The sequence below is a fragment of the Mercurialis annua genome, linkage group LG1-X (assembly GCF_937616625.2).
Source record: "Mercurialis annua linkage group LG1-X, ddMerAnnu1.2, whole genome shotgun sequence".
Classification (NCBI taxonomy): Eukaryota; Viridiplantae; Streptophyta; class Magnoliopsida; order Malpighiales; family Euphorbiaceae; genus Mercurialis; species Mercurialis annua.
The window spans coordinates 65,939,072-65,964,004 of record NC_065570.1 but is presented as its reverse complement, the minus strand read 5'-3'; the positions used below and the strand labels follow the sequence as shown (position 1 = coordinate 65,964,004).

At 30.9% G+C, this 24,933-nt stretch overlaps 2 protein-coding genes and 1 non-coding gene across 3 annotated transcripts; 1 reads left to right on the top strand and 2 right to left on the bottom strand.

The window, feature by feature from the left end:
- Positions 1-887: 887 nt before the first annotated feature.
- On the bottom strand, positions 888-5,775 carry LOC126664824 (UDP-N-acetylglucosamine transporter UGNT1-like). Its single transcript, XM_050357386.2, has 10 exons — positions 5,487-5,775; positions 4,267-4,343; positions 3,549-3,710; positions 3,308-3,441; positions 2,920-3,050; positions 2,782-2,826; positions 2,600-2,697; positions 2,204-2,311; positions 2,057-2,113; positions 888-1,165 (listed from the first exon to the last, which is right to left on the bottom strand). The coding sequence occupies exons 1-10, from the start codon at positions 5,611-5,613 to the stop codon at positions 1,091-1,093; spliced, it is 1,014 nt and encodes a 337-aa protein (XP_050213343.1). The 5' UTR covers positions 5,614-5,775; the 3' UTR covers positions 888-1,090.
- A 7,060-nt stretch (positions 5,776-12,835) lies between these two features.
- On the top strand, positions 12,836-21,810 carry LOC126663409 (uncharacterized). Its single transcript, XM_050356422.2, has 15 exons — positions 12,836-13,027; positions 13,156-13,344; positions 13,433-13,484; positions 13,576-13,683; positions 14,264-14,348; positions 15,348-15,402; positions 15,954-16,358; positions 18,264-18,323; positions 18,996-19,094; positions 19,184-19,294; positions 19,998-20,069; positions 20,176-20,292; positions 20,808-20,957; positions 21,136-21,236; positions 21,367-21,810. Exons 1-15 carry the CDS (start codon positions 12,965-12,967, stop codon positions 21,695-21,697), a joined length of 1,998 nt encoding a protein of 665 aa, XP_050212379.1. The 5' UTR covers positions 12,836-12,964; the 3' UTR covers positions 21,698-21,810.
- Positions 21,811-24,075: 2,265 nt separating this feature from the next.
- TRNAA-UGC (transfer RNA alanine (anticodon UGC)) lies at positions 24,076-24,148 on the bottom strand. Its single transcript has one exon. It is a non-coding gene; the product is annotated as a tRNA-Ala (tRNA).
- Positions 24,149-24,933: the final 785 nt, after the last annotated feature.

Sequence of the window (24,933 nt, the reverse complement as noted above, 5' to 3'; positions counted from 1 at the left end):
ATATAAGACTCACAAAATTTTGTACAAATATATTTTTCCCTTTTTAGGAGTAGATGAACATACCAAATCAATATGACCAATTAAGTGTGGCTCAAATAATATATCCTACTAAATTCTATAATGAAATCCTCCTTAGAAAATTCTGGAGCCCCAAATAATAAAAAAAAACAAATCAATAAATGTGCAAAAATCAAATTAGACTGAAAAATCAAACCGGACTAAAAAATCAAACTAAACCGAAATTTGTTGTTTGATTCGGTTTTCGGTAAAAACAGTTTGGTTTGGTGGGTAATTTAGAAAAATTTGGAATTCGGTTAACGGTTTAATTTGCAGGTTGTAAATCCAAAATAACCAAAAACTGACCGAACCGAACTTTTCAAACTTAATAAAAAAAATTGACTTTAAATTTAAATTCCGGTGCTTTTTTTGTTATTTTACCTAAAATTTTAAGATTTTTATTTAAATTTTGAAAATAAGTCCAAACCGAATTTTAAAGCCAATAAATAAACTACGTTTTAGTCGTAGATTTAGACAATTTTGGCACAGTCAGTTTTGGTTGATTCAAAACCGAACAGAACCAACCGATGATCGCCACTAACCATAACATTATTATCATGAGAATAATAAAGGGCCAGCCAAACATCCTTGTTCCTCTCATAGAATTTGAAAAGCAGCTCGACTAATACAGACAATCTTTTTAATTATCTGATACACAAAATTCTATATATATATATATATTACCATTGAGAGAGATTCTTAGATAGACTCATTCTACCACATCATCCGTGGACTAACCTATCATATTATGACACGTCATTAAAATTATGGCACTATCGTAATTTTATTTATTATTTATTTACACTTTTAAATAGTAAATTACGATAGTGCCATTATTTTAATGACGTGTCATAATGTGATAGGTTTAGTCCACGGATGATGCTCGAATAGAATTTGAAAAGCAGCTCGACTAATAAAATGTAAAAAGGTGGAGTTATATTGAAGTCAAAAAAATGCATCTGAAGTTTTAATTGTTAATCATCCATATTTGTGTGTAATTTTCGTCCATCATATAACTCCACCTTTTTACATTTTATTTCCCTTTCATTTTGCTGTAGGCATACAAGCAGGATCCAAAGAAACCAAGAGACTGGCCTACGATATTCAACTGCAAACACACAGCCAAATCCACATTATGCACTGTCACACCGAGCTCATATTAACACGCTAACATTATAGGCAAAATGGATTTATCTACCAACAATTATAGTTCATTTATAGGGTTAATCTCAATAAAATACCAAACCTTTATGGATTTTGTCAATTATAACCAAGACTTTAAAAATCGTCTATTTTAGACAATTTTAAGATATTTGGAACATTTGTTAACCATTCGTGAATAAAACCGAAAAATGTGTCATTCGTCAATGAACTAAACTAACCGATTTTGAATGATATAAGATATTTGAAACTTTTTCTATTGAAATCATTCAAAATCGGTTAGTTTATCCCATTGACGAATAGCAAATTTTTCTGTTTTATTCACGAATGACTAGAAAAGGTTTCAAATATTCCGAAATTGGCTAAAATAGACGATTTTTAAATGTTTGGTTATAACTGACAAAATCCGTAAGGTTTGGTATTTTATTGAAATTAATCCTAATTTATACTATTATATTTAAACTTTGCCAATTTGATCCAATATTTTTTAAATTTTTCCAAATTTACCCTTGGCCAGTGTCTTGTCTGACACGGCGCAATGACTTGTATAATAAAAAATCCTAATCGGAATAAAATTCATTAAGTGATTCACTAAAACGACGGTGTTTTGTTCTAACAAGTTATTTTCACTGTACAAGTCATTGCACCACGTTATATAGGAAATTCTCCAAACGAGCCAAGAAAATATATGATAATACACATTGGACCAGACCAAGATTTAAAGATTAAGGTGTATATATATATATATATATGGAAAATGAAATATAATTGTTGGTAGATAAATTCATTTTACAATCGTTACAATAGATAGTTAAGACTAAAAGGAGATTATGCTCACTAGATCAAATGGAAGCCCACCGAATAGCAGCCAGCCAAGTGTAACCGTAAATAAGTCCTATAACATAAAAATTCAGAGTAAGTTAATAAATCAAAAGGGTAATTTACATCTGCAAATGTTTAGGATGAAAATGAATGTAATAATCACCTTCATATTTCCACAGATTGTCTGAGTGAGAGCTGAATTGAGTGTTGTATTCAAAAAGACAAAATAATTTATGAAGAAAGCCATGACACAGGAGAGAAACATCACAACCTGCAATACATTTTAGCAATTTCATTTATTTATCGATCATTAGTATTGATGATATTTTGAACAAATGCTACTAATTCTGATAGATGCAGACATTTAGCAATTACAATGATTATGTATAACAGTATATAACTCAATAATGGAAATAATATTTATGAGTGGCAGTTTCCAATTTGTTTATTTATTGAATTGTTTCGAGCTTTAAAGTCGAGCCACAAATTTTAGGCAGATGAACAGAGCAACAGCTTATAAGATTATAAAGATATGGTTCATTTAGTGTAGTTAAGGCACCTGAAATCCTGGCCATGTTAGATAAGGGAAGTTCATAGTGGCTTTGAGGTCACCACGGATCGACGTCCATACAAGCAAGATCGGTGCACATATTAAACCTATAAAATTAAAATACATAATTTTATGACATGGTTATAAGTTAAAGACCAACTTATAATGTTATGTTAGTCCTCTTATCTTACCGTTGCACCACATAAGACCGAAGCTACTAAGACCACTAGATTTACCTGAAAAAATCGAAAAATCATAATAAACTAATAAAATGTTTTACATCTTCAATAACATGTAAGAAATAAGTAGTTATGGGATTATGGTATTACCAATTCGAGAAATTAAAGCAAGATATACGGCCGTGCAGATATTTGCTATGAAGACAACAGTATAGCCGTACGCATCAAATGACAAGTCTCGAGCTCCAGCAATAAATGCACCAAGTATAATTATCCCCACACTGGTGAAATCCTTGGTATTTTTCATAATAAATAATGTTAATAAACATAACATATTTAGAAAAAAAGACTATTTTCTATTTTTAACAAGCAAATATATCTGACTCCTACAATATAGTCGAAATATGACATCCTAAGCGCTGGATAAGCTTATTTTGCACACGAATAGAATGCTCGGGTTATTACCATAGTTGCAGAACAATCTTAGTCATAAGCAATGGACAGTATATTAATGAGTATCGAAATTAAGGCTGCGTACCTGCCAACGACAGGTAACGAATGTTTCTTGCCGATCAAAAGATACTCTGCAATCATTGTGAAGGCCACAGTAGTCCTTCTAATCGAGGTATACATGGGAACGCTTATGGCACGCACTGATTCCATCGTCACCAGCTAAATTAAGAACATATAAAGAAAAGGGATAAAATTAGAACGAATCACCAAATTCGTGTAAATCACGAGATAAATATCGATTTTATTCTATGTCCGTGAATACATACCATGTAGAGCAAGTATGAAAGTGCCAGAGGAAGAGTGTGTAGCAATGTCTTAACAGGTACTAATTTTATTGGGTTATGTGTCATTCTGTGCGATTCATCATTTGTAAAAGATATAATCTTCGACCATCTCATCATATAGAGAAACAAACATGAACATAACATCTGCAAAACTCACAAAAAAAGGATTAAAACAGGTCCCAGTTACTATAAAACGAGTTGATCTTAAAAAAGTATATTATTCAATCAAAATTCTCTGGTTTGGCTAGATTCAAAACAAGCATCTAGATATTGTTAATTCTGCTTTTCGAAATGTGCATATAGACAGAATATGATGGAATTCTGTTAATTTATAATATTCCACAATGCTGCCAAATTGATTCAGGCTTATAAAACAAATTACAGCTAAAAGATAGTCAAAACCTATGTAGCACAGAAACGAAAGCGTTGAAACGGAAAACGTCCGAAATAGAAAACGGTGAAACAAACAAGAATAAGTTATAAATATAGAAACTCGGAGTTTCATAAGCCTTTCCAAAAATGGAAATTAAATGCTGAAACGTAGGATTCGAGAATTTCCGTGCAACATAGATCCAAACTTTAGCTATTAATAATGTTAACAAGCTGGTTATTGTAATACATCAATGCTAGCACAGGCAGCAAAGAAATAAGAGATCAAATACATGGTCTGGTCTGAGAGAGTGAAGGGTAAAATAAATACCTGAAAAAGTGTAATGACATTTGCATATTGGAAACTGTAAGAAGAAAGAGCTGCTTTGTTGAACATTATCAAGAGAACTGCATGATAAAATGATAAGGCATGATCAGACTAGTCAAAATGTCGCACAAATAAAAACATTTCATTTGGAGAAAAGGATCTTCCTCTCAATATCAAGCTATCACAAACATGGTTTTACAGCAATCTAGCATGTTAAGTGTTCACGAGTTGGGATCACCCGCGAATAAGGGTGCTAAAAGGGGGCATAACATGCAAACACGATTCACCTAATACTGAAAAATAATACATTAGCGGATTGGATCAATCAGTTTATAACACGACTTTAAACGTGTCGTGTCGAGCGTTGACAGGCGTATTCGTCCAACCCATTCATGACACGGATTAAAACATGTTGTGCCGTGTCACATCATGTTGGTGTTATCCATATTCGAACAATTTGAATAAATGGTTGTATTAATATGATTCATATTCGACCTATTTACAGTAAATGAGTCAAATAGATCGTGTATGTATGACCTGTAATAGACACACAAGATTGAACGGATTACAAAAGGTTGACACGTTTAACTTTCATTTCCTGTTCGTATTAGCCTTTATCGTGTCGACAGAGTGAATCGATACGATGCAAACACAACCTGCCAACACGTTTCTACCACCCCTACCCACGAGTCTATATGTCCTTACCCACAAAGCATGCCTCTGTTTCCCTATATCACATTAATTCCTGTACGCTTTTGAAATCTCAACTATCTTACATAATCTTGAACTTATAAATAATCACAATTGTTCATGGTTAATCATTTCTAAATCCATACTATTGTCATTGCTAAGTAGAATTAGAACATGTATAGTAAAGTTACAGTTTCAATACTAAAAACTGTCTACTCCTCCATTATATATCTCAGGCCCACCCCACCACCACCACCACATTATCTCTTTGAACCATTTTTTTCATTACTTTTTCTAAGCCAATAAGAACAATTCTTTTTCTCCTTTTCCCTTGAATTTCTTCTTCTTTTAAACCATTCAAACATTAAAACCTGACATTATAGTGAATTAATAACAACCTTTCTAATGCCACTACTCATCATAGCAATCCAAAGAATCAAGAAACGCAAAATTGATTAAACTGGTTTTTATTTTCTTTCCCATGCAAAAAAGAACACATTCAAATTCAAACAAATAAATAAAAAGAAATGAACCTGCACTGGCCATGTAAGAAACGGCAGCATAAGCTCCTCTTGTGGTCATAACAGTCTCATTTTTGTGCTTCTCTTCTGTAGAATCCACGTTAAGTGGTAACACCGTCTTAGTCTTCTCTAACTCCATAAACCCAGAAATCGTGTCGCTCTGTAATTCTCAAATTTGATGGTGAAAGAAGGAAATAAAGTACCAAAACGGCACTGTGTTTTAGTGAGCAGGACTGAAGAGACAGTGCATGATTCAGATTGTGTCAGAAAAGGAATGAAGAGAAGGTCCAGATTAAATAGGTAACGGACACGTGGTTTTAATATTTTGGCTGTAGGTCCCAACTGCCTTTCGATCTTTTCCTTTTATTGCGTTGATTAGTTTCTCTTATTATTTGATTTCAGAGATTTTGTACTTAAATTGGAATTGGATAAAATCCAGAAACTGATTTTCTTCTATTTTTGCTTAATTTACTGCCTCCATTTCTTTTATTTGTCCATATTTCTAAACATATTTAGCTACACGGTCAACTCTTTAATAATTAAAATACATAGTAAATTAATTATTAAAAATATTAAGTTATTGAATATTAAATAAAACGTAGTATTAAAATTAATTTTATTTTATTAATTATTAAAATTACTAATTTAGTAAATATTAAATGGTTTACTGTAATCGTTCATAGTTTTAAAAGGATAATCATAAAGCTATTTTTTATTTATTTAATTAAAAATTAATTACTATTTTAATCTGAATAGCCTATGCACCAGATAGCCTTTTACTGTCAATTACTTTTAATTGATAACTTATAGATAAGAATCAACTTTCTTTTACATAACAATAAAAAATTATTATTTTTAAAATAGTATATTCAAATTAAGAATTAATTTAACTAATTAGTATCATTATAATAATTTAAGTACAAAATTTAAAAGATATAGAGTACTCTAAATTAATTGCACTGTTAATTTAAATAAAATTAAAATTGATTACAAAATAAATAGATAAAATATTATTTTTAGAAAATATAATATTAAAAATAAGTTTATAAAGATATTTATGTTAAAAGCTAAGTCAATAATAATTTCAAAAAATATTATTAAATTTATTATAATAATATAAATACTAATATTTTTCTGTCTCGTGCGGATAAAATGCTATTTAGTATTCAATTTTAATTTTGGTTTGGTTTCTTAGCTTAAAAAGCTGAACACTTTCGATTTTTAAACTAGAATCGAACTGATGTATGCATATCCATATATTTACTAGACTAAATAAAAAAAACATAACCAAACCATTTAAAGCGAAAAGAATCAAATCAAAATTTTGATTTTAGTTCGGCGGAAACAAATAGAAAAACGTCGGGTTGAGTTAAAATAAGTAAAAATATAATTTCTGGTTTTGTTTTAGTTTTTAGAAATTGGTAACCAAACCAGAAGAAAAATTGAACTTTAACCTAGTTATTAAGAATTGGACTAGATGGTTTAATTGGTTAAAAGTAGAATCAGCCAACTCTCTCACCAACTAAGCTTTCTTAATCTTGAGTAGAGGTGACAATCGTGTGGTGATAATTGTCACCCATATCCATTTACTCCTCCATGCCCACTCATTATATAAAGAGTATGAATTATAAAAGAATAATTATTTGTTAAATGAGTAGTAAATGGATGAAAACGGTATTTTAAAAACCGAACCATTAACTGGCGAAGTCGCCGGTTTGAGCGGATCGACCGCTAATTGAACCGGTCAAGTGTATTTCAAAATAAATTATAACGTAGTATTATATTTTTAATTTCTACCATTATTATAACATATTATCTTCTATTGCTATTTATAATTTTCTTACTATTTTTTCAAAATTTATTTAAAGAAAAATAAAAGATGAAGATTTTTATATTTATAGAAAATAATGTGTTGTTTAGTTATAAAAGAAAATATAAATCTTTGTTTTCATTTTTTTTTTTTGATAATTGGAAAGGGAGGAGCGCTTGTGGGAGTAATTGAACCCACGACCTTGACACTTTGTGTCTAGCGCTTATACCATTTTTGTAGATCTATAATTTCTTTATTTATAAAATTGTTCTATTATATATAATTATTTTGTCTTTCTCTTATTCATATATTTGTTTATTGCTACTGATTTTGTAAAGAACAAATTGATTTATGATGTATTTGTAGTGATTTATAATATATTTACGTTATAGTGTATTTTTGGTGTATTTATAGTGTATTCCTGGTGTATTTCGGGATATCTATGTTTTTTGGTGTATTTCTGTAGTTTTTTTTAGTATATATATGGTGCATTTGCAGTATTTATGGTGTATTTGCAGTGTTTATGGTGTATTTGCAGTGTCTTTATGCAGGGCCGGCCTTAGAAAAAATGAGGCCCTAGGCGATAAAATATATATAAAATATATATTAATTTTTTAACAATAATTGATAATATTTTATTTAAAATAATAAATTACCTAATATAAATTTAATACATTAAACCAAAGACATAAAAAGTTCAAAATATAATTGTAATAATAAAAATAAGAACTCTTTATTTTTTTTAAATGAAGCTTTTAGTGCGTGGCAGTCCAAATTTTTATCAACTAAATGTAATTCATTTAAATACTTTATAAAAATCTACTTTTTAGTTTTTTGAAATGCAAAATCATTATTTAATTACCTTAATATTTTAGATATTTTAGAAATTTAGCTTATTAAAATAATCTATAATAGGCTGAATTAATAAGTAAAAAGGAGAAAAACAATGTTAACTAGTAATAATAATTTGGAAAAGAAATAATAAAACTAGAAAAAAATTATGAAACTTTCAAATTTTACAAAAATATAGTGAATAATATAGAATTTTCTAAAAAAAAAAATTATAAAGAATGTCTGACAATTGTTAAAGTAGTTCTATTTTGATTTTTTAAATGGTACCGTTACTCAGATTTAATAAAATTTAAGGTAACCAAATTGATTTTGGTTGATTTAATTACCGTTGTAAATATTAAAGATTTATTAGTAGCTAATGTCTTTGACCTTCATTGTCTTGTGCAGTATATAACTATAAAAGTAAACTATAGCAATACGTGGCTACAGAAATTGTGAGGCCTAGGGCCGGGTCTGTCTTTATGGACCACAAAAATACTATAAATATATCATAGATACACTATACACACACACACACTATATATATACATTATTCTTACACTATAAAAACACCATAAATACACTATATATATGCTTTAAAAACATGATAAAAGAAAAACACTGGTTAACTGTTAGTTTACACATAGTTAATCATTAGTTAACTACATATAATAAAAATGATATTAACATCATAAAGTAAATTCAGATAAAACTAACAACAATATATATTAAAATGTACAATACACCAGTAATTTGAAAAAAGATTCAATAAAATTTCAACAACTTGACTCTATTCTAATCCATCTTAGTTAAAAAAATCAAATCACATCCTTTGGATAAAAATTTAATCAAAAGAAACAAATAACACACACATCTCGAATCGCCTGCTCACCATTACATGTATTTTTTGTAAGAAATTGAACCAAATCGCGCTTGTCGATTACAATTCAATGGAGTAAAGAAATTTAAATAATAGAATTTGAAATTGTTAAGAAAAATCATAATCGGTACATCTATAAAGGAATTTTAGGTTCAGACATCATACACTTTATATGAATAGACTGGGTGTGGCTCCCCTCAAGTCCTCAATTCCTCCATTTCCCTCCATTCCACCGTTGGATATATGACACCACATTAAAATTTATTCAACGGTTTATATTTTATTTAGTGATTTCTTTTTCTGAAACTTCTGCAAATCTCTCTTATTAACCTAAGATCAAAAAGTGCTAATACACATTTTCGTCTTCATAAAAAAAATTATACGAACCCAGCACACTAACTGTAAAAATTGAACATAAAATTCATATAAATTTGTTACAGAATTGAGAATACTAATAACAAAGTTTTGATAAAGATTAGCTTTTGAAGAAAAATAGAAAAAAAAAATAATTTAAAACATCTAAACATGCAATTCAATTAATTGCACGACAGACAAAAATTTCAAAAATTAGTTTTTGAAGAAGAACATGTAAAGCAAATCTACGCTTTGGGTATGAAACAACAGGAAGCCAAAATTAAAAAATTCAATTCTTTATCTTGATCGGAACTTTGGCACACAAAAATAAATTATTTTGGCGCTTAATTTGATAGGGATTGGAAATACAAATTAGTAAGTTTCTAATCTTTAAATCACTAAATATAATATAACCGTTGGATAAATTTTAATGTGGTGTCATTTATCTAACGGTGGAATGGAGAGAAATTGAGGAATTGAGGACTTGAGGGGAGCCACTCCCGAATAGACTTACTTTCGGATCGGACGCCGGAAATCTCTTCATCTTCCTCAGACAGCAGTAAATTTTAATTTTCTAGAAGATTGGTTTGTGGAAGACCTATTTTTTACAATATCAAACCTAAATTCAAATTAAAATGGAAAAGATTTGGTTAATAGAACAATGGAGAGAAATTCGACAAAAAACTTTGCAAAATCTAAGAGATATGGTAATATGCTAGAGAATATGGGTGTTACCAAATAAGGTTTTGTATTTTATAATTCAAAAGTTTATTTGTGCAAAAAAGAGAGTATAAAATTCAAATTATAAAATTGGTGACCGTGAATTTTCAAGTGGACTTTCAGCACCGTACTAGTCAAAATAAAAGGGGCTTTTTACACAAACAACCTACTTTGCCCACTTTATAACTTTTATACGGGTGCAGGTTTGAGTTTTCTAAACTACCATGTGCGGACTGAATTATAACTTTTATACGGACTCTATATATCAAACCCTAACAGCATACAAATCATAATTTCATTTATTTTCTCTCTCCTCATCATTCAATTCTCTCTTCCTCTCAGTTCTTCCTCTCTTTTTTTTACCGTTCGCCGTCTTCCGCTGAGCCGTCCTCTGTTCCTCCGCTCCTCCGTCATCGTTCTCATCATCGTCTCCGTTGTCATCTTCGTCAACGCCATCATCTCCTCGGCTCATCGTCGTCATCTATTTGATTTCAGATCTATAATTTATTAACTGTTCTTCTTCTTCTTCTTTTTTATTTTCAGATCTACTATTTTTTTACTGTTTTTTCACCATTAAACATGTATAGAGATTATATTTTAAGAATATAATGCTAATTTCATGTTATGTAATATAAATTTATGATTATATGGAATAAATTTTTGTTATTTCTGCATTTTTTGTGTTTGGTTGTATTTCTGTGTTTTTTATTCTGCAGTTCGATTTATTGATGATGATTGATTGCTGAAATATTATAATATTACAGTGTTGTTGATTTTATGTTGATTTTGTGTTGATAATTAGTTGGTATTTCCTTAATTTTAACATTGAAAAAATTTATTCTAAAAAAAACATTAGCAAATTAGATAATTTTGTGCGTGAAATAACTAAAAAAAACAAAATCTAAATGAGATTAAATAAGGATATGTTAGCATTATCATGTTGACATGTTGTTGATTTCTTGTTGATATTTTATCGATTGTCATAATTTTTCAAAAAATTATGTTTTATTTTATTCCTTATGTTGATTCGTTGTTGATTTATTGTTGACATTATGTTCATATGTATTTCAACTTTTTTTGATTTTCAATTTTATGTTGACATGTTGTTGATATACTGTTGATAACATGTTGATTTTTCAATCATTGAAAGAAAAATAAACTTAGTCTTAAATTGATGTATTAATGAGCTATTGATATGTTTTTGATAATATGTTGATTGTTTTTGACTTAAATCAATCAATGTTCTCATTTTACAAACATCTTGACTAAATTAGCTTTAATTGTTGATTCTTTGTTGATTTATTGTTGACATTATGTTGATAAGTATTTCAACTTTTTTTGATTTTCAATTTTATGTTGACATGTTGTTGATATACTGTTGATAACATGTTGATTTTTCAATCATTAAAAGAAAAATAAAGTTAGTCTTAAATTACTGTATTGATGAGCTATTGACATGTTTTTGATAATATGTTGATTGTTTTTGACTTAAATCAATCGATGTTCTTATTTTACAAACATCTTGACTAAATTAGCATTAATTGTTGATATCATGTTGACATTATGTTGATAACTTGTTAATATAATAGTAGTAATTTTACTAAAGAACAACAAAAGTATAAAATGTTTAAAATAAATGAATCAGATAAATATATTAGCAGAGTAAGTAATCAAAATAATATGAAAAAACAACAACAATAATTCAAATGAAAGAATAAAATTATTTTTACATATAAAAATAAAAATATATTAAATATACACCAACACAACAGTTCACAAATTAAAGAAATCTATTTTAAAATATATTTTTTTCTCAATTCTCTTTACAGCTGCACAGTTTCTTCAAAATCACTTGTATAATTATTTTGCGTTCCACCTCTCATACCTAACTAAATTTCAACAAAGACGGTTATGATACAGTTTCATTTCATCCAACGAAAGTGTATTTCACAGACAATATTATCTTAGTTGTCAATGTTAAAATAAAAAGAATCAGTAGATATCAACATAATATCAACATCAAGTCAACATAAAATCAACAACACTGTAACATTACAATAATTCAGCAATCAATCATTATAAACAAATCGTTCTGCAGAATAAAGAAAACGCAGAAATACAACAAAACACAAAAAAATGCAGAAATAACAAAATTTTATTATATAAAATCACAAAATTATTCTATAGAACATGGAATAAGTATTGGATTCTTTAAAGATACTCTTTATACATGTTTAATGGTGAATCAACAGTAAAAGATAAACAAATTACAGATCTGAAATAAAAAAAAAGAACAAAAAATTTCAGATCTAAAATTATAAAGATAAAAGAAAGATGGTGCGGCGAGACAAAGGCGGAACGATGGAGGCGAAACGGCGAAGGCGGAACGATGAAGGCAGAACGGCGGAACGGAGGAGGCGGAACGGCGGAAGCGAAGGAGCAGAAATCGTGAAAATTTTCTTTCACAACTCAAAAAAAATCGTGGAGAAGAAGAATGATTGAGAGAAATAAGAAAAATCGTATAAAAGAAAGGAATTTGAAGTACAAGTTATCAAAATAAGAAAATGAGGTAGGTAAAGTAAAGATTTGGGTTGGGCCGTATAAAAGAAAATAGTGGCTGATTTCCTGTATTTTATATAAAAAGCCCAAATAAAAGGGACTAACCAGAAAATTTCACGGACCCCGTACCAAAAGCGGGCTGCTTCAGTGGGCCCATAATCTATTTTACGCGGGGTCAGTATTTACTCTCCGTTTCCCTCGTTACTTGTTCCCCATCCAAAACTACCATTCTTCAATCCTTCTTGGCTAAGAAAATAACAATAAAAAAAATAAAAAAAATTGAGTTACCTGCTCTCTCAATTACAAATAGAAAACAAAATCTCACATAATCTAACCATGCTGGAAACTGAGCTTCACGATTTATCCGACGACGCCGATTACGCTGCTTCGATTCAGCAAGTAAGCCAATTTGATTTCATTTCAATCGATCAATCAACCAACGCTCGCGCTAATGTGCTATTATAATTAATTGTCGATTTAGAATTTTGTAGGTTGTAACAGTTCATTGATTTTGATTTATTGTGCAGGGATCAGCGAGTGTGATGATGACGAGAAGCGATTCCAGCAGTAAAAGAAGTAACAGTAGCGAACTTGAAGAAGGTGCTGCTGAAGTTGTTTATATGAAAGATAATGTTACCATTCATCCCACTCAATTTGCTTCTGAGAGAATTAGTGGTCGTTTAAAGCTTATTAAACAAGCTTCTTCTCTTTTTATGGTATTTTTCCCTTTTCAGTAAATATTGGTAATATTGTTTGAATTGTGTCAGTAAATGTTTATGTCAGTGAATCTGTTTGATGTTTTAGACTTGGATTCCATACAAAGGACAACCATCAAATGCCAGATTGACTGAGAAAGGTTGGTTAATTGATAAACCCTAATTTTAACTTACTGTTTGTTTGTTTGTAATATGTGAATGTAGCTGATTGATGTGATTTTTTTCGTATAGACATGAATCTCTATACTATAAGAGCTGTGCCTTTTGCGGATGTGCGTTCAATTCGTCGTCATACTCCAACTCTTGGTTGGCAGTACATAATTGTTGTTTTATCATCAGGTAAAATGATATAACGTGCTGATTAGTTTCATATAGGTGATGTGATTTTGTAGCTATTTATGTAGGTTTTGAACGATATTATAGCTGAATGATTTATTAATCATTTACTTGTTTTGTTGACTTAACATAAGAAAGAATGAGTCCTAGCTGTCTTAACAGCACTGCAGTGTGTCCTATGAGGAAAAATCGTTTTAAGTTTTATTTTGTTTCTGAAACTTATGGACATCTCTTTGGCGAAATTGCAAAAAAAAAGAGAGAGGAGTATTAGTGATTTGGGAAAAGACCACTTGAACTTAATTGATTCATACTCTTGCTTTCTTTTTACATAGCGATTTATGTTGAGTGCATGAGTTTTATTTATTTCATGGAAACTTTTTAAGTAGACATTAGTAGAAGTAATGGACTTTTGAATCAATGATGTAAAATCACTTTGTCTTCAATCTCTTTAATTATAATGCTTGATTACTCTACTTTTGGTACAGATGTTTGGTTGGTTATGTGAGCCTTCTATTCGGTTTATACCCATTCCATTGGTTCTTGTCTAGTTTGCTTGTTAAAAAAATTGTTGTTTGTCATGCAGGGCTTGCATTTCCTCCTCTTTATTTTTATAATGGAGGAGTCAAAGAATTCCTTGCTACGTTAAAGCAGCATGCTTTTATTGTGAGGTTGGTTGCTGATTTATTATGCAATTCTGTTATGTTAGCTTACTCTCTCTCTTCCTCCCCTCCCTCTCTCTTTAGATAGATAGATAGATAGATGACAAATAAACAGATTTTTATATTTGTAAGGCCAAGTTTGATTCATCGAAATCTCACTTATCATGTTCTATGATTAGATTTGTTTGCTACATGTTTAAGAGATTTATAATTTTTACATTGGTCTCTTTTCTTTACCTGTGGATTTTAATGATTGTTTTAGCCTTTTTTTTTTCTAATACATAGGGGCAACATTTTTAATCAGCAAAATTTTAGGACGATAAGTAGGATATTGCTTGCTGAGTACCAGGAATTGATTATAGTCTTTCTTGGATGAGTTGATTTTAGTTTATTGCCTCCCATGCCAGTTTGCAGATATTGTCATCTATGTTGTTTGACATACTGATGATGCTTGTTGGGAAGTGGGTGGGAACTTTGTAGCGCAGGGTATAATGTGAAGTGTTGTTCCTCTGTTTTTTGTGGAGTATTTGGTTGAGGAATATTTACATGTTTTAGGGTTAGAAGCTCCCACATGGAGGTTAAAGCAACTCATTTGTACACAAATTTCTCCCCAATGGTTTCTTCTAGATCTTTCTCCCCTCGCTTCTTGAGTATTTCATATGATCTTAACATTAGAAGCTTTCATGGTTTCCCTTTGCTTTAACCTTATTGACATCTAATTGAAGCTTTCATGTATTTTTATAGAAGAGGAAGAATGCTGTTTTACATGTGTACGGCATCACATGATTGTTACTTTAGACCACTACATACTAATATATTATCAACTGTGCCGTCAAATTATGCATTTAATTTTATTTTATTTACTCCTTGGAATTGCAATCTGCTGTGGATTTTCTTTTACCAATTGATATATGAGCAAGATTTGTAAATCTGTTTGCTCTTGATCCAACTTTGATTCATTCATTTTTACACATGCCATTTCTTATAATTGAATGTAATTTATTTCAGGTCACTGGAAGATGCAAATGTATTTCTTGTTAATGATTTTCAAAATCCTTTGCAGGTGAGTGGAATTGTTTGTTTTTTTCTTGGTTTTTGAGTACAAATGCAATTATTAGGGATGTGCAAAAATCAAACCAAACTTAACAGAGAAATTTGGCTAGGTTCGGTTTGATATTATAAAAAAAATAGCGTTTTTTTTTGCTTAGTTTAGTTTTGGTTTTGGGCGTTAAATATTTCAGTCAAGTTTTAGTGCAAACCGGACTAAAAAATCAAACAAAATCGACTGGTTCGGTCCAGTTTTGGAAAAAAAATGAAATTTCGGTTCGTTTCAGTTGGAACCAAATGCACAACCCTAGCATGTCTATCTTTTTCATTTATTGATCTATGCCCATCTAAATTTGCAAAATAAACTAACATTAGATCTTGGTTTCTACTTTCTACTCGCATGTACCTATCCAGTCTTTAGCTTTTGTTATGTTTAAGTCAACTCTTGCAATTTTAGCTTAGATATAAAAATCTAACATTGTATTTATAACGAGAATCAACGTATCTATATTTTCTCCCTGGCTATTTATGGCTCTTAACTGCTTCATCCTTTAATGCTTTCAATAGAGAACATTGTCCTCTTTGGAGTTGCCAAGGGCTGTTCCTATGGCAAGTGCGGCTTCAGCATCTACTTCAGCTATTGGGTCTCCATCTTATGAGAGCCAAGAGAGAGTTGATGGGAATGTCCAAAGTGGAAGTTCCAGTATTTCTCAACATGGTGGTAGGCATAGGCAAAGGAGTAATGATCCTGCTCGGGATCTCTCAATCCAAGTATTGGAAAAATTCTCTCTTGTAACGAAATTTGCTCGGGACACAACTTCACAACTATTTCGGGAAAATCAAAGCAATGGTTTTGATGGTAGTGAGAGGAAGACCTATAGTCAGTCTTCTCTTGATAGTAGTCCTCACAGGACACGAAAAGATGCAGAGGAAGTTCCTGTTAGAAGTCCTGTACCCTCAGATCCTCTGGAGGTAAAATGCTATTGGCTTGGAAATTTTATTTTTTAGTACCTATGAAAATTACCCTGTTATTTGATCAAACACACAGATCGTTGCACATCTCTGCAAATCATTATGTCATTTAATTAACCACAGAGGTCTTTGTGCATCTTCTTTAAAAGCAAATGTATCTATTTAACAGCTTTGTTATATGCTTTTCACAAATCATATACACTTTGATAGGCTCATGATTATAAAGGGCCAGTGCTTATATTTACCTGAATTCTCATATGTGTATAAGTGCCCATATCCATATAGTTATTAGTGTCAAGCTTGGATTGTTGTCTAGATATTTGGTATCACATCTTGCAAATTGTAGTCTGTTGCATTTCTGAAGAGAGGTGCACATACACATACAGGCTTTTCAACAATGTGTTTTGCTGGTTTGTATTTCACTAGCCAATGTGATTATGATGAGACATGCATAGTTAATATATATATATATATATATATATATATATATATATATATTCACACACTGTTTGTAGCACAAAAAGCATTATTTTCTCATTTCAATCTTTTTACCGGTGCATATATGCTGCGAGATTATGTTCTTTTCTAGAATTACATAAGCAGAAAATTAAATAGATAGGCTAAATTGTTTTTGCAATTTATTTTAGAAAATTGCATTTAAGGGGATTATAAATCAGACTTAGCTATAATGACTATTGTTTAAACGAAAGAGAATATAAGGTTACTAATTTGGGCCTGCTGGCTCACCCTTCTCTCTCAGAAATTTTATATCATGTGGTTAAAAAAATGGCAAGGCAAGTGCCTTTTAATCATCAGCATTCTTCTACATTGGCAGTTGAAATTGCTCAGAATTCTTTATATGTATCTTTAAGGATAATAAAAAATTTCTTACATAAATAATGATAATAAAAAATTCTTACTACTAGGATCATAGCTGAAAAATCAGGGTAAACTCTGTCTGCAATACTCATTTTAGTTTGGGAATCAAGTAAAACTTCAATTTCAGGGCAATCTGATATAGACCTCCACGCTTTTTAAATAGAAACCCATATGTAGGGAACCGGAATTTTTGAAGAAGCTGCCACCAGTGTAGGACCTTTTGAGCTAATCAATTTTAAGGAGGTATAAAGAGGACCATATAGTTTAGTTATGGGTTCAATTCTTTCCTTGCTATTCTACTCCTTTTCAATGTAATTATCAGTTTGTAACTGATATTCTGTAGTAAATGAGTTTTTACAAGAAAATAGCTATGAATTTTTCGGGTCTTTCTAACAAGATTTATTATTTGAGTAAAAATCTTTGACTTAAATTTTGTCTCATTATTTGTACTTTGTCACGCATTTGATATACCTTACTTTAAGTTGAAATAATAAGAAGTGGACTTGCATGGTGTGGAGGTTGGATTCTCATGCCTTGTTTAAGAATGCAATGATTGCATTGCTTCTCTAAATTGATTGCTGCTGGCACTAATATTGTAACTCATTCATTAGCATGTAGATCAAACTAGGGAATGATGAACACTAACTCATATAGCCCAATGCTGCCGCATGTCATTTGGGATGCCTGGATGCTTCTTTCATCCGAGGTTAAGCTAGTATACAATATGCCTTGTGCATGTTTTTTATTTTCTCCCTTAATGCATGTAAAGGAAAATTTAATTTCTTACCATCAGAAAGTGGTACAGTTTCTCGCATTGAACTTCATTGCTCATGTGATGATGTAGCTGTAAAAAGAAATTTAGCTTGAACTTTTTTTCTAGTTTGTAAGTTTTATAGTAGCCTGGCCCTAAGATTTGATTTCGACAATTTTTTCATAATTTTTATTTATTACTTCCATTTTGTGTCGATAAGTACTTATAACTATTTCTTCTGCTATATATGGAGTTGATTTTTCCTGTCTTGGCAGTTTGACAAACTCTCTCTCGTCTGGGGAAAACCACGACAGCCACCTTTGGGTTTTGAAGAGGTGAGTTATCTTTCTCCTTGCACTATTTAATGGCAGATTTCTCACTTATGCTCTCTAAAATGCCAATTCTTTTCTTTCTGAAATCTGGCACATTGTTCCTTCTTTTGTTATCGGCTTATGAGTTTATTCACAGTCATTTGCTGAACTCATCCAATCTCTAAGCAATTTGGGTCTATATGCTGATGGGATAATTGTTTGGATATCTAAGTTCTTGGCTTTCTTAGCATCTGTATATAAACTTGCTATTCTGCCAGTTGTATGTCGTTTTCGTAATTATTTTATGTGCTGATACAATTTCATTAGGTTTAATTTGGTCAGCAAAACAAAATCATTTGTATGAAGTTGTATTCACTTAAATATTATTTTTTGACAACTTAAGACTGTGATCTCAAGTATTTTTTTTAATTGGAAGGTTATTGTCTGGTTTACTGTGTATCTATATGCATTATTGATTTTAAGACCAAAGACATCCTTAAATAACAAGTACTTTTATACAATCCCATTGCTGAATGGATTTCATTCTATTGTGTTGCTCAATCTTTGGGCGGTAATGGTCTTCAACTCTGGATTGTTTACTGGAATGGATTTCATTTTATTGCATTGCTTAATCATTGGGTGGTAATGGCTTTTAACTCTGGAATGTTTTCGGGAACTCTTCTATTTTGTCTGTAGTGGTCCATGTTTTTGGATTCTGAGGGGCGGGTCACAGATTCAAAAGATTTCAGGAAGAGAATATTCTACGGAGGAGTTGAGCACACATTAAGGAAAGAGGTTTGTTTAAATAATTAATACTACGTTAGCAGATTCTAATGCTGTTTAAATAACTTTTTCTTTTTAAAAACTCTTGATTATGGCTATAGGTCTGGGCATTTCTGTTGGGATATTATGCATATGACTCAACGTCTGCAGAAAGGGAATGTCTCCGGTACACTAAAAAGTTGGAATATGAAACCGTGAAGAACCAATGGCAGGTTTGATGATATTTTAATCATAATCCCTGAATAGATGTCTACATGAGGGCATGAGGGCTACTTTCTCTTATCTTCCCTGTATAGACAATCTTTTTTTCTTTTCTTTAAGAGAGGGAGGGGGAGGGTTCTAGTTTCTTCCTTTCCCCCTTCAGTTTCCATTTTGTTTTTTAGACATGTCTGTTGACTGTCCTTAGAATTCTAATTGTGCTTCTGCCCTTTATTTCAAAGACTGCAATGGTTCCTATAATATGCTAATGCATTGTTTTGTGGATAAATATATTTGATTGTATCTGGTTTGACCTTTCCAAAATTAGTACTTAGTAGCCAATTGAGTGGAATTTTAGTATCAGACAGTGTCTGCGAGGTTTACATGGTCAATTCCATATGATTCTTATACAGATGTAGACATTGTGATTCTATCACAGTAAAAGAATGCTAAATGATACTGGTAAGGTGGAGTATTATGGAATGCATGTTGGTGATAAATTCTGTTTACATAAAGATGATAGTTGTTGAAAGTTCTACTGTTTGATTGGAAGTATGACACAAGGTGTTCTATATCACTAATGGGCCAAATTTTGATATGAACTTCTGTGTCACATACAGGACATCATGTCCTCTTGCTTTTACTAAAAGTCTTTGTAATATTCTGTTGAGCTCTCCTTTAAAACTTAATACATAGTTCCATCTCTTCTCTATGCAGAGTATCTCTTCTGAACAAGCAAAAAGATTTACAAAGTTTAGGGAAAGGAAAGGCCTTGTAGACAAAGATGTGGTATGACTGAAAGTAACTAGTATAGTTGTCTTATAACTTCCAATCTTTTTATTTTAATACTTACTGAAGCAACTTTTATCTATTATTGCATCATTTTTTTTTCAAGGTGAGGACTGATCGGTCACATTTATTTTATGATGGGGATGACAATCCAAACGTGAATATCTTACGTGATATTCTGTTGACATACTCCTTTTATAACTTCGATCTTGGTTATTGTCAGGTAACTAGTCGCTCATTTTATTGGTTTTTTTTTCGGAGAGCAGTTGCTCGAACTTCTTACAATTATTATTTAGTAGTTTTTTTATGCAAATTTTATATGCACATAAACTCAGAAGTAACATCCATGGACTCATTTTATAACTTGATTTTGCAATAGATCCAATATTGCAGTCAACAGAGGCCAAGCCTTAATGCAATTAGATAATTTTGGTGCAATGGAAACTGCTAGATCTTGTTGGTCTTTCCTCTCTATATTGGAATGTCTAATGATCTAATTTTTCTATCTCTATTTGATATTACTCCAGAAACAATATATAAATGTGAGATATGTATCAGAATGATCTAGTTCATTCGGTGTTGTTCTGGGTCATTTTATATTTGTATTTTACAATCTTCCCCAGGACCAATAAACGGTTATTGCTGATCTTTAAATGGTTTCACTCGCTTCCTGTTTGTAGATAGTTCAGTTTCTTCTATACTTTGCTTGCTTATGTTCTTTTGGTCTTTGTCTCACAGGGTATGAGTGATTTGCTATCTCCAATTTTGTTTGTGATGGAAGATGAATCAGAAGCATTTTGGTGTTTTGTGGCATTAATGGAACGTCTTGGACCCAACTTTAATCGTGACCAAAGTGGCATGCACTCCCAACTTTTTGCACTATCCAAGGTCTCTCTCTCTCTCTCTGATGGTATCAAATTTATATTATATGGTAAAGTTGTGGATGTAACTGTTCATTTTTTGGTTATATCTACAATAAAGGTTGTCTAGATAGTATCTATTTGGGGTTATTGTTTTGAGAAGAGCTGAAAGGAAGTCCTGTATTTTGTATGATTTTTTGTGGCAGCTGGTAGAATTGCTAGACAGTCCCTTGCACAACTATTTTAAGCAGAATGACTGCTTGAATTATTTCTTTTGCTTCCGCTGGATTTTAATACAATTTAAAAGGTATATACCTGGACCCATTTCACTTTAAAGTCTTTAAAGTGCATGCTTTTCTTTTTAGGGAAAAAAATTCTGATGCTGCAGTTGGTTCTTAATAGCTTTTTCTGATGTTCTAATATGTTCTAAATATCAGAGAATTCGAATATGAGAAAACGATGAGGATGTGGGAGGTATTATGGACCCATCATTTGTCTGAGCACTTTCACCTGTATGTATGTGTTGCAATTTTGAAGAGGTATCGCAACAAGATAATGGGGGAACTTATGGACTTCGATACACTCTTAAAATTCATCAATGAGCTGAGCGGCCAGATCGATCTTGATGCAGTTGTCAGGGATGCTGAGGCATTGTGCATCTGTGCTGGTGAGAATGGTGATGCTTGTATTCCGCCTGGAACCCCACCGTCATTGCCTCTTGAAAACGATAACGGTTTGTTATATGCTCAACAGGATGAAGTATTGTAAAGGAAACTGTTATAATTTCTATTTGTTGTCTATAGTTTCTTATTTTTTTTCTGGATACATTCATTTCCATGTGATTCCTGATTTATTTTTAATGAAGATTTTGTTGGTAATCATATTCACTTATCAGCTTGTTTTTAAGTTTTGACCTATTGCCTTATTCGAAAGGTTATATCATGGTTACAGTTTTCTGTTGCGTACCACCTATTAGCATTGTTGTGCTTTTCAGGAGTGAGACGAAATGCACTACAGTAAGGATCGTATATTGACCCTTTCCTGTTTAGAACGCATGAATAGAACAGATAGTTTAACGGAATACAATCCTCGAACAGTGAACAAATTAAATTAAGGAGAGAATTCACTGATGAGGTTTTATTAAATTTCGACTACAAGGCCATGGCATTTCTGGTCTAAATATATTAAAAGCTATGACATGAATTATTGATGGTCGATCTGTGAATGTCTCCTCGCCATCGTAACCAAATGATTCAAACAAGGCGAAGGAATTGAGGCAGGCAATAAAAGGCTCATCATCATCAAACAAATGCGTAGTTGTTGGCTGGCTGACTCATTGGTGATTCAATGTAATAGTTCATGCTTTGTGCACTTCATATCCAGGTAAGGATACTTTTTTCTTTCTTTGTTGTTTCAATTACACTCTTCGATGACGCTCTCTGCTCTTTGTACTGCAAATGGGTGGCAAACTACATCGTCACTTGTTTGTATGACTTCTGATTATTCTTATCTTCACGGTCATTAAGCAGGACGAAAACTCAAATGGGTATTCTAGTAGTTCTTCACTTCATTATCCATTCGACCAGGCGGCGAGTATTTTTAGGACTACTGCAATTACATGATGATGATGATGATGTTAATATTAAAATCGTAATTGTCTCTAATCTATAAAGACATAGCATGAACTTGTTTGTTATTGTTGACTAATGTTCAAGAAAAAATCACAGTTCCGACTTTTTACAAATCTAATTGCTCGCTCACTTGAGAAATAATCCTTTATAATTTTCAACAAACTACCACTTAACTTGTATGATTAAATAGAAAATAGGGTATAAGTTAAGTGGTAGTTTGTTGAAAATGAGAAATAATTTAGTAATAAAAATAGGGTATAAGTTAAGTGGTAGTTTGTTGAACATAAATTTTATCAATTTTTATTTTTATTTATCAATTTTTTAATTTCGATCCCTAATTAATTAAATGAAAATTGATTAATTTAGGCAATTTGGTCAAGGACTGAACTATTAACCAAATTTTAGATACAAATTTGAACTTGTAATATTTTAATTTGCACCAGTGTTCTTTCAGCCAATTTTTTTATCAAATAATTTCAATCAACTAATTATATTTCAAATAAAAATAAAAAAAAATAAATCTATATTTTAAATTGTCTAATAATTATGCTTAAACATAAATCATTAAATTAAATGTATATAATTCGACCTTATTTTACTTGTTTACGCTTCTTGTCAATACTTTTTCGATCTTGTTTTGAACAATAATTTTTTTTGTATGTCTATTTACACGCTTCAAACATTGTGTTCTAATACTAAATTCAAGTTTAAAAGCATAATTTTTATATAAAAAAAGTGTATGCATTCTCTTGACTATTTAATTCCATACAAATACATGGCATCCCGATGTCCATAAATCTAGTGTTCAAACAAATGTATATAATATCAGTATTAAGTTATTAACTAATAAAGAGTTTTACTTAATTATATTAATAATTACTTCCGCGTCTTAAAATAATTGGCCATTTGGATCAACACAATAATTAAGAAAAGGTTTTATGTCATAAAAATTTACCAACTTTACACGTTTTCTCATTTTAATCATGCAGTTTAAAATTTCTCATTTTCATGCACGAACTAACACTTTTTCTCAAATTCATGCACGGTGCTGAGGTGTCACAGCTCCATTGGTGTAATTCGCTGAGGTGGAGGTCATTTTACACCAATGAATGAGTGTCACCTCAGCATCGTGCATGAATTTGAGAAAAAGTGGTAGTTCGTGCATGAAAATGAGAAATTTTAAACTGCGTGATTAAAATGAGAAAACGTGTAAAGTTCTTGATTTTTTTGACATTAACCCTTAAGAAAAATATAGTTAAGTTGGTTAAAATTTGTTATCCATCTATTTTCAATTTAATTTTTCTATAATTTTTTAAATATATATGAATAGATTTTTTTAGTGGTAATCAACCAATTTATAATTAATTTGCAGGAATTTTCTGATGTCTAGACAGCAGGAAATTTGTGTTGATATTTTATGATTTATTTAGTTCGAATTTTGAAAATTTTGAAGTCTAAAATCTTGTTTTGTTTAGTAATTAAATTAATAATTAAAATTAAATATAAAAAATAAAATGGAGATGCAGGGTATCGAACCCTGTACCTCTCGCATGCAAAGCGAGCGCTCTACCATTTGAGCTACATCCCCATGTGACATCCCAAACCAGTAAATAAAAAGTTTATTTACTGTAGCACCAAACAAAAATCTTTCAAATAGAGCTCCTTACTCGCAGGAGTATTTGTTTAGGAAAAGGGGAATATGCCCCTAAATAATATTGCAACAGTCATATAAGCTAGTGTCTAAAAAGATCAATAAACATGCTTAAAATCCCAAAAACAAAAAAATTAACCTCTAAATATTCACAAAATTTAACTCCTGTTAAAAAAAATCTTATGTGACATTAGAGGCAATGGTCTCCTCTATAGACATTAAAGGCATATTTGCTCAGTCATTTTTTTTTGTAAACTCTAAAACAAGCCCGAGTTTATTTCATGTTCGATTTTTATGAACATAGTTTGCATTTTAATTTTGATTAAATCACTATTTACACTTAAAAAAATCTAATATAAATTTAATATTCATACCAAATTTAAATATTAAATTTGAGCTAATCTAAATGGATGAAAGAATTAAATTCGATCGAGTCCGGCCTAAATGCATTTGAACAGGACCCGTCATGGCAGCATTGAGCTTAACAAAGCAAATCTGGTAGTCAGAGGCGGACATAGGAAGAGTTTATGGTGGACAATTGACCAATTTATTATTTGGAATCGTCAAATAAATATAAACATAAATATATAATCAATACTATAGATTTTTTTGCCTTAAAATTTGAAGTATTGTCCCACTTTAAATTTTGTATTTTGTTAATTTTATTTATTTTATAAATTTTATAATTTTTTGGTATAATTTTATCTATTTTATAAAATATT

Bases quoted from the DNA above. Each gene is read 5' to 3' on its own strand.
- LOC126664824 (XM_050357386.2), bottom strand. From the start codon at position 5,613: ATGGAGTTAGAGAAGACTAAGACGGTGTTACCACTTAACGTGGATTCT. The intron at 4,344-5,486 runs GTTCATTTCTTT...TTTATCATGCAG, and splicing joins TTCTTACATGGCCAGTGCAG to TTCTCTTGATAATGTTCAAC. The intron at 2,114-2,203 runs GTGATTATTACA...TTTATGTTATAG, and splicing joins CAATCTGTGGAAATATGAAG to GACTTATTTACGGTTACACT.
- LOC126663409 (XM_050356422.2), top strand. From the start codon at position 12,965: ATGCTGGAAACTGAGCTTCACGATTTATCCGACGACGCCGATTACGCT. The intron at 13,028-13,155 runs GTAAGCCAATTT...TTTATTGTGCAG, and splicing joins ACGCTGCTTCGATTCAGCAA to GGATCAGCGAGTGTGATGAT. The intron at 20,293-20,807 runs GTAACTAGTCGC...TTTGTCTCACAG, and splicing joins TCGATCTTGGTTATTGTCAG to GGTATGAGTGATTTGCTATC.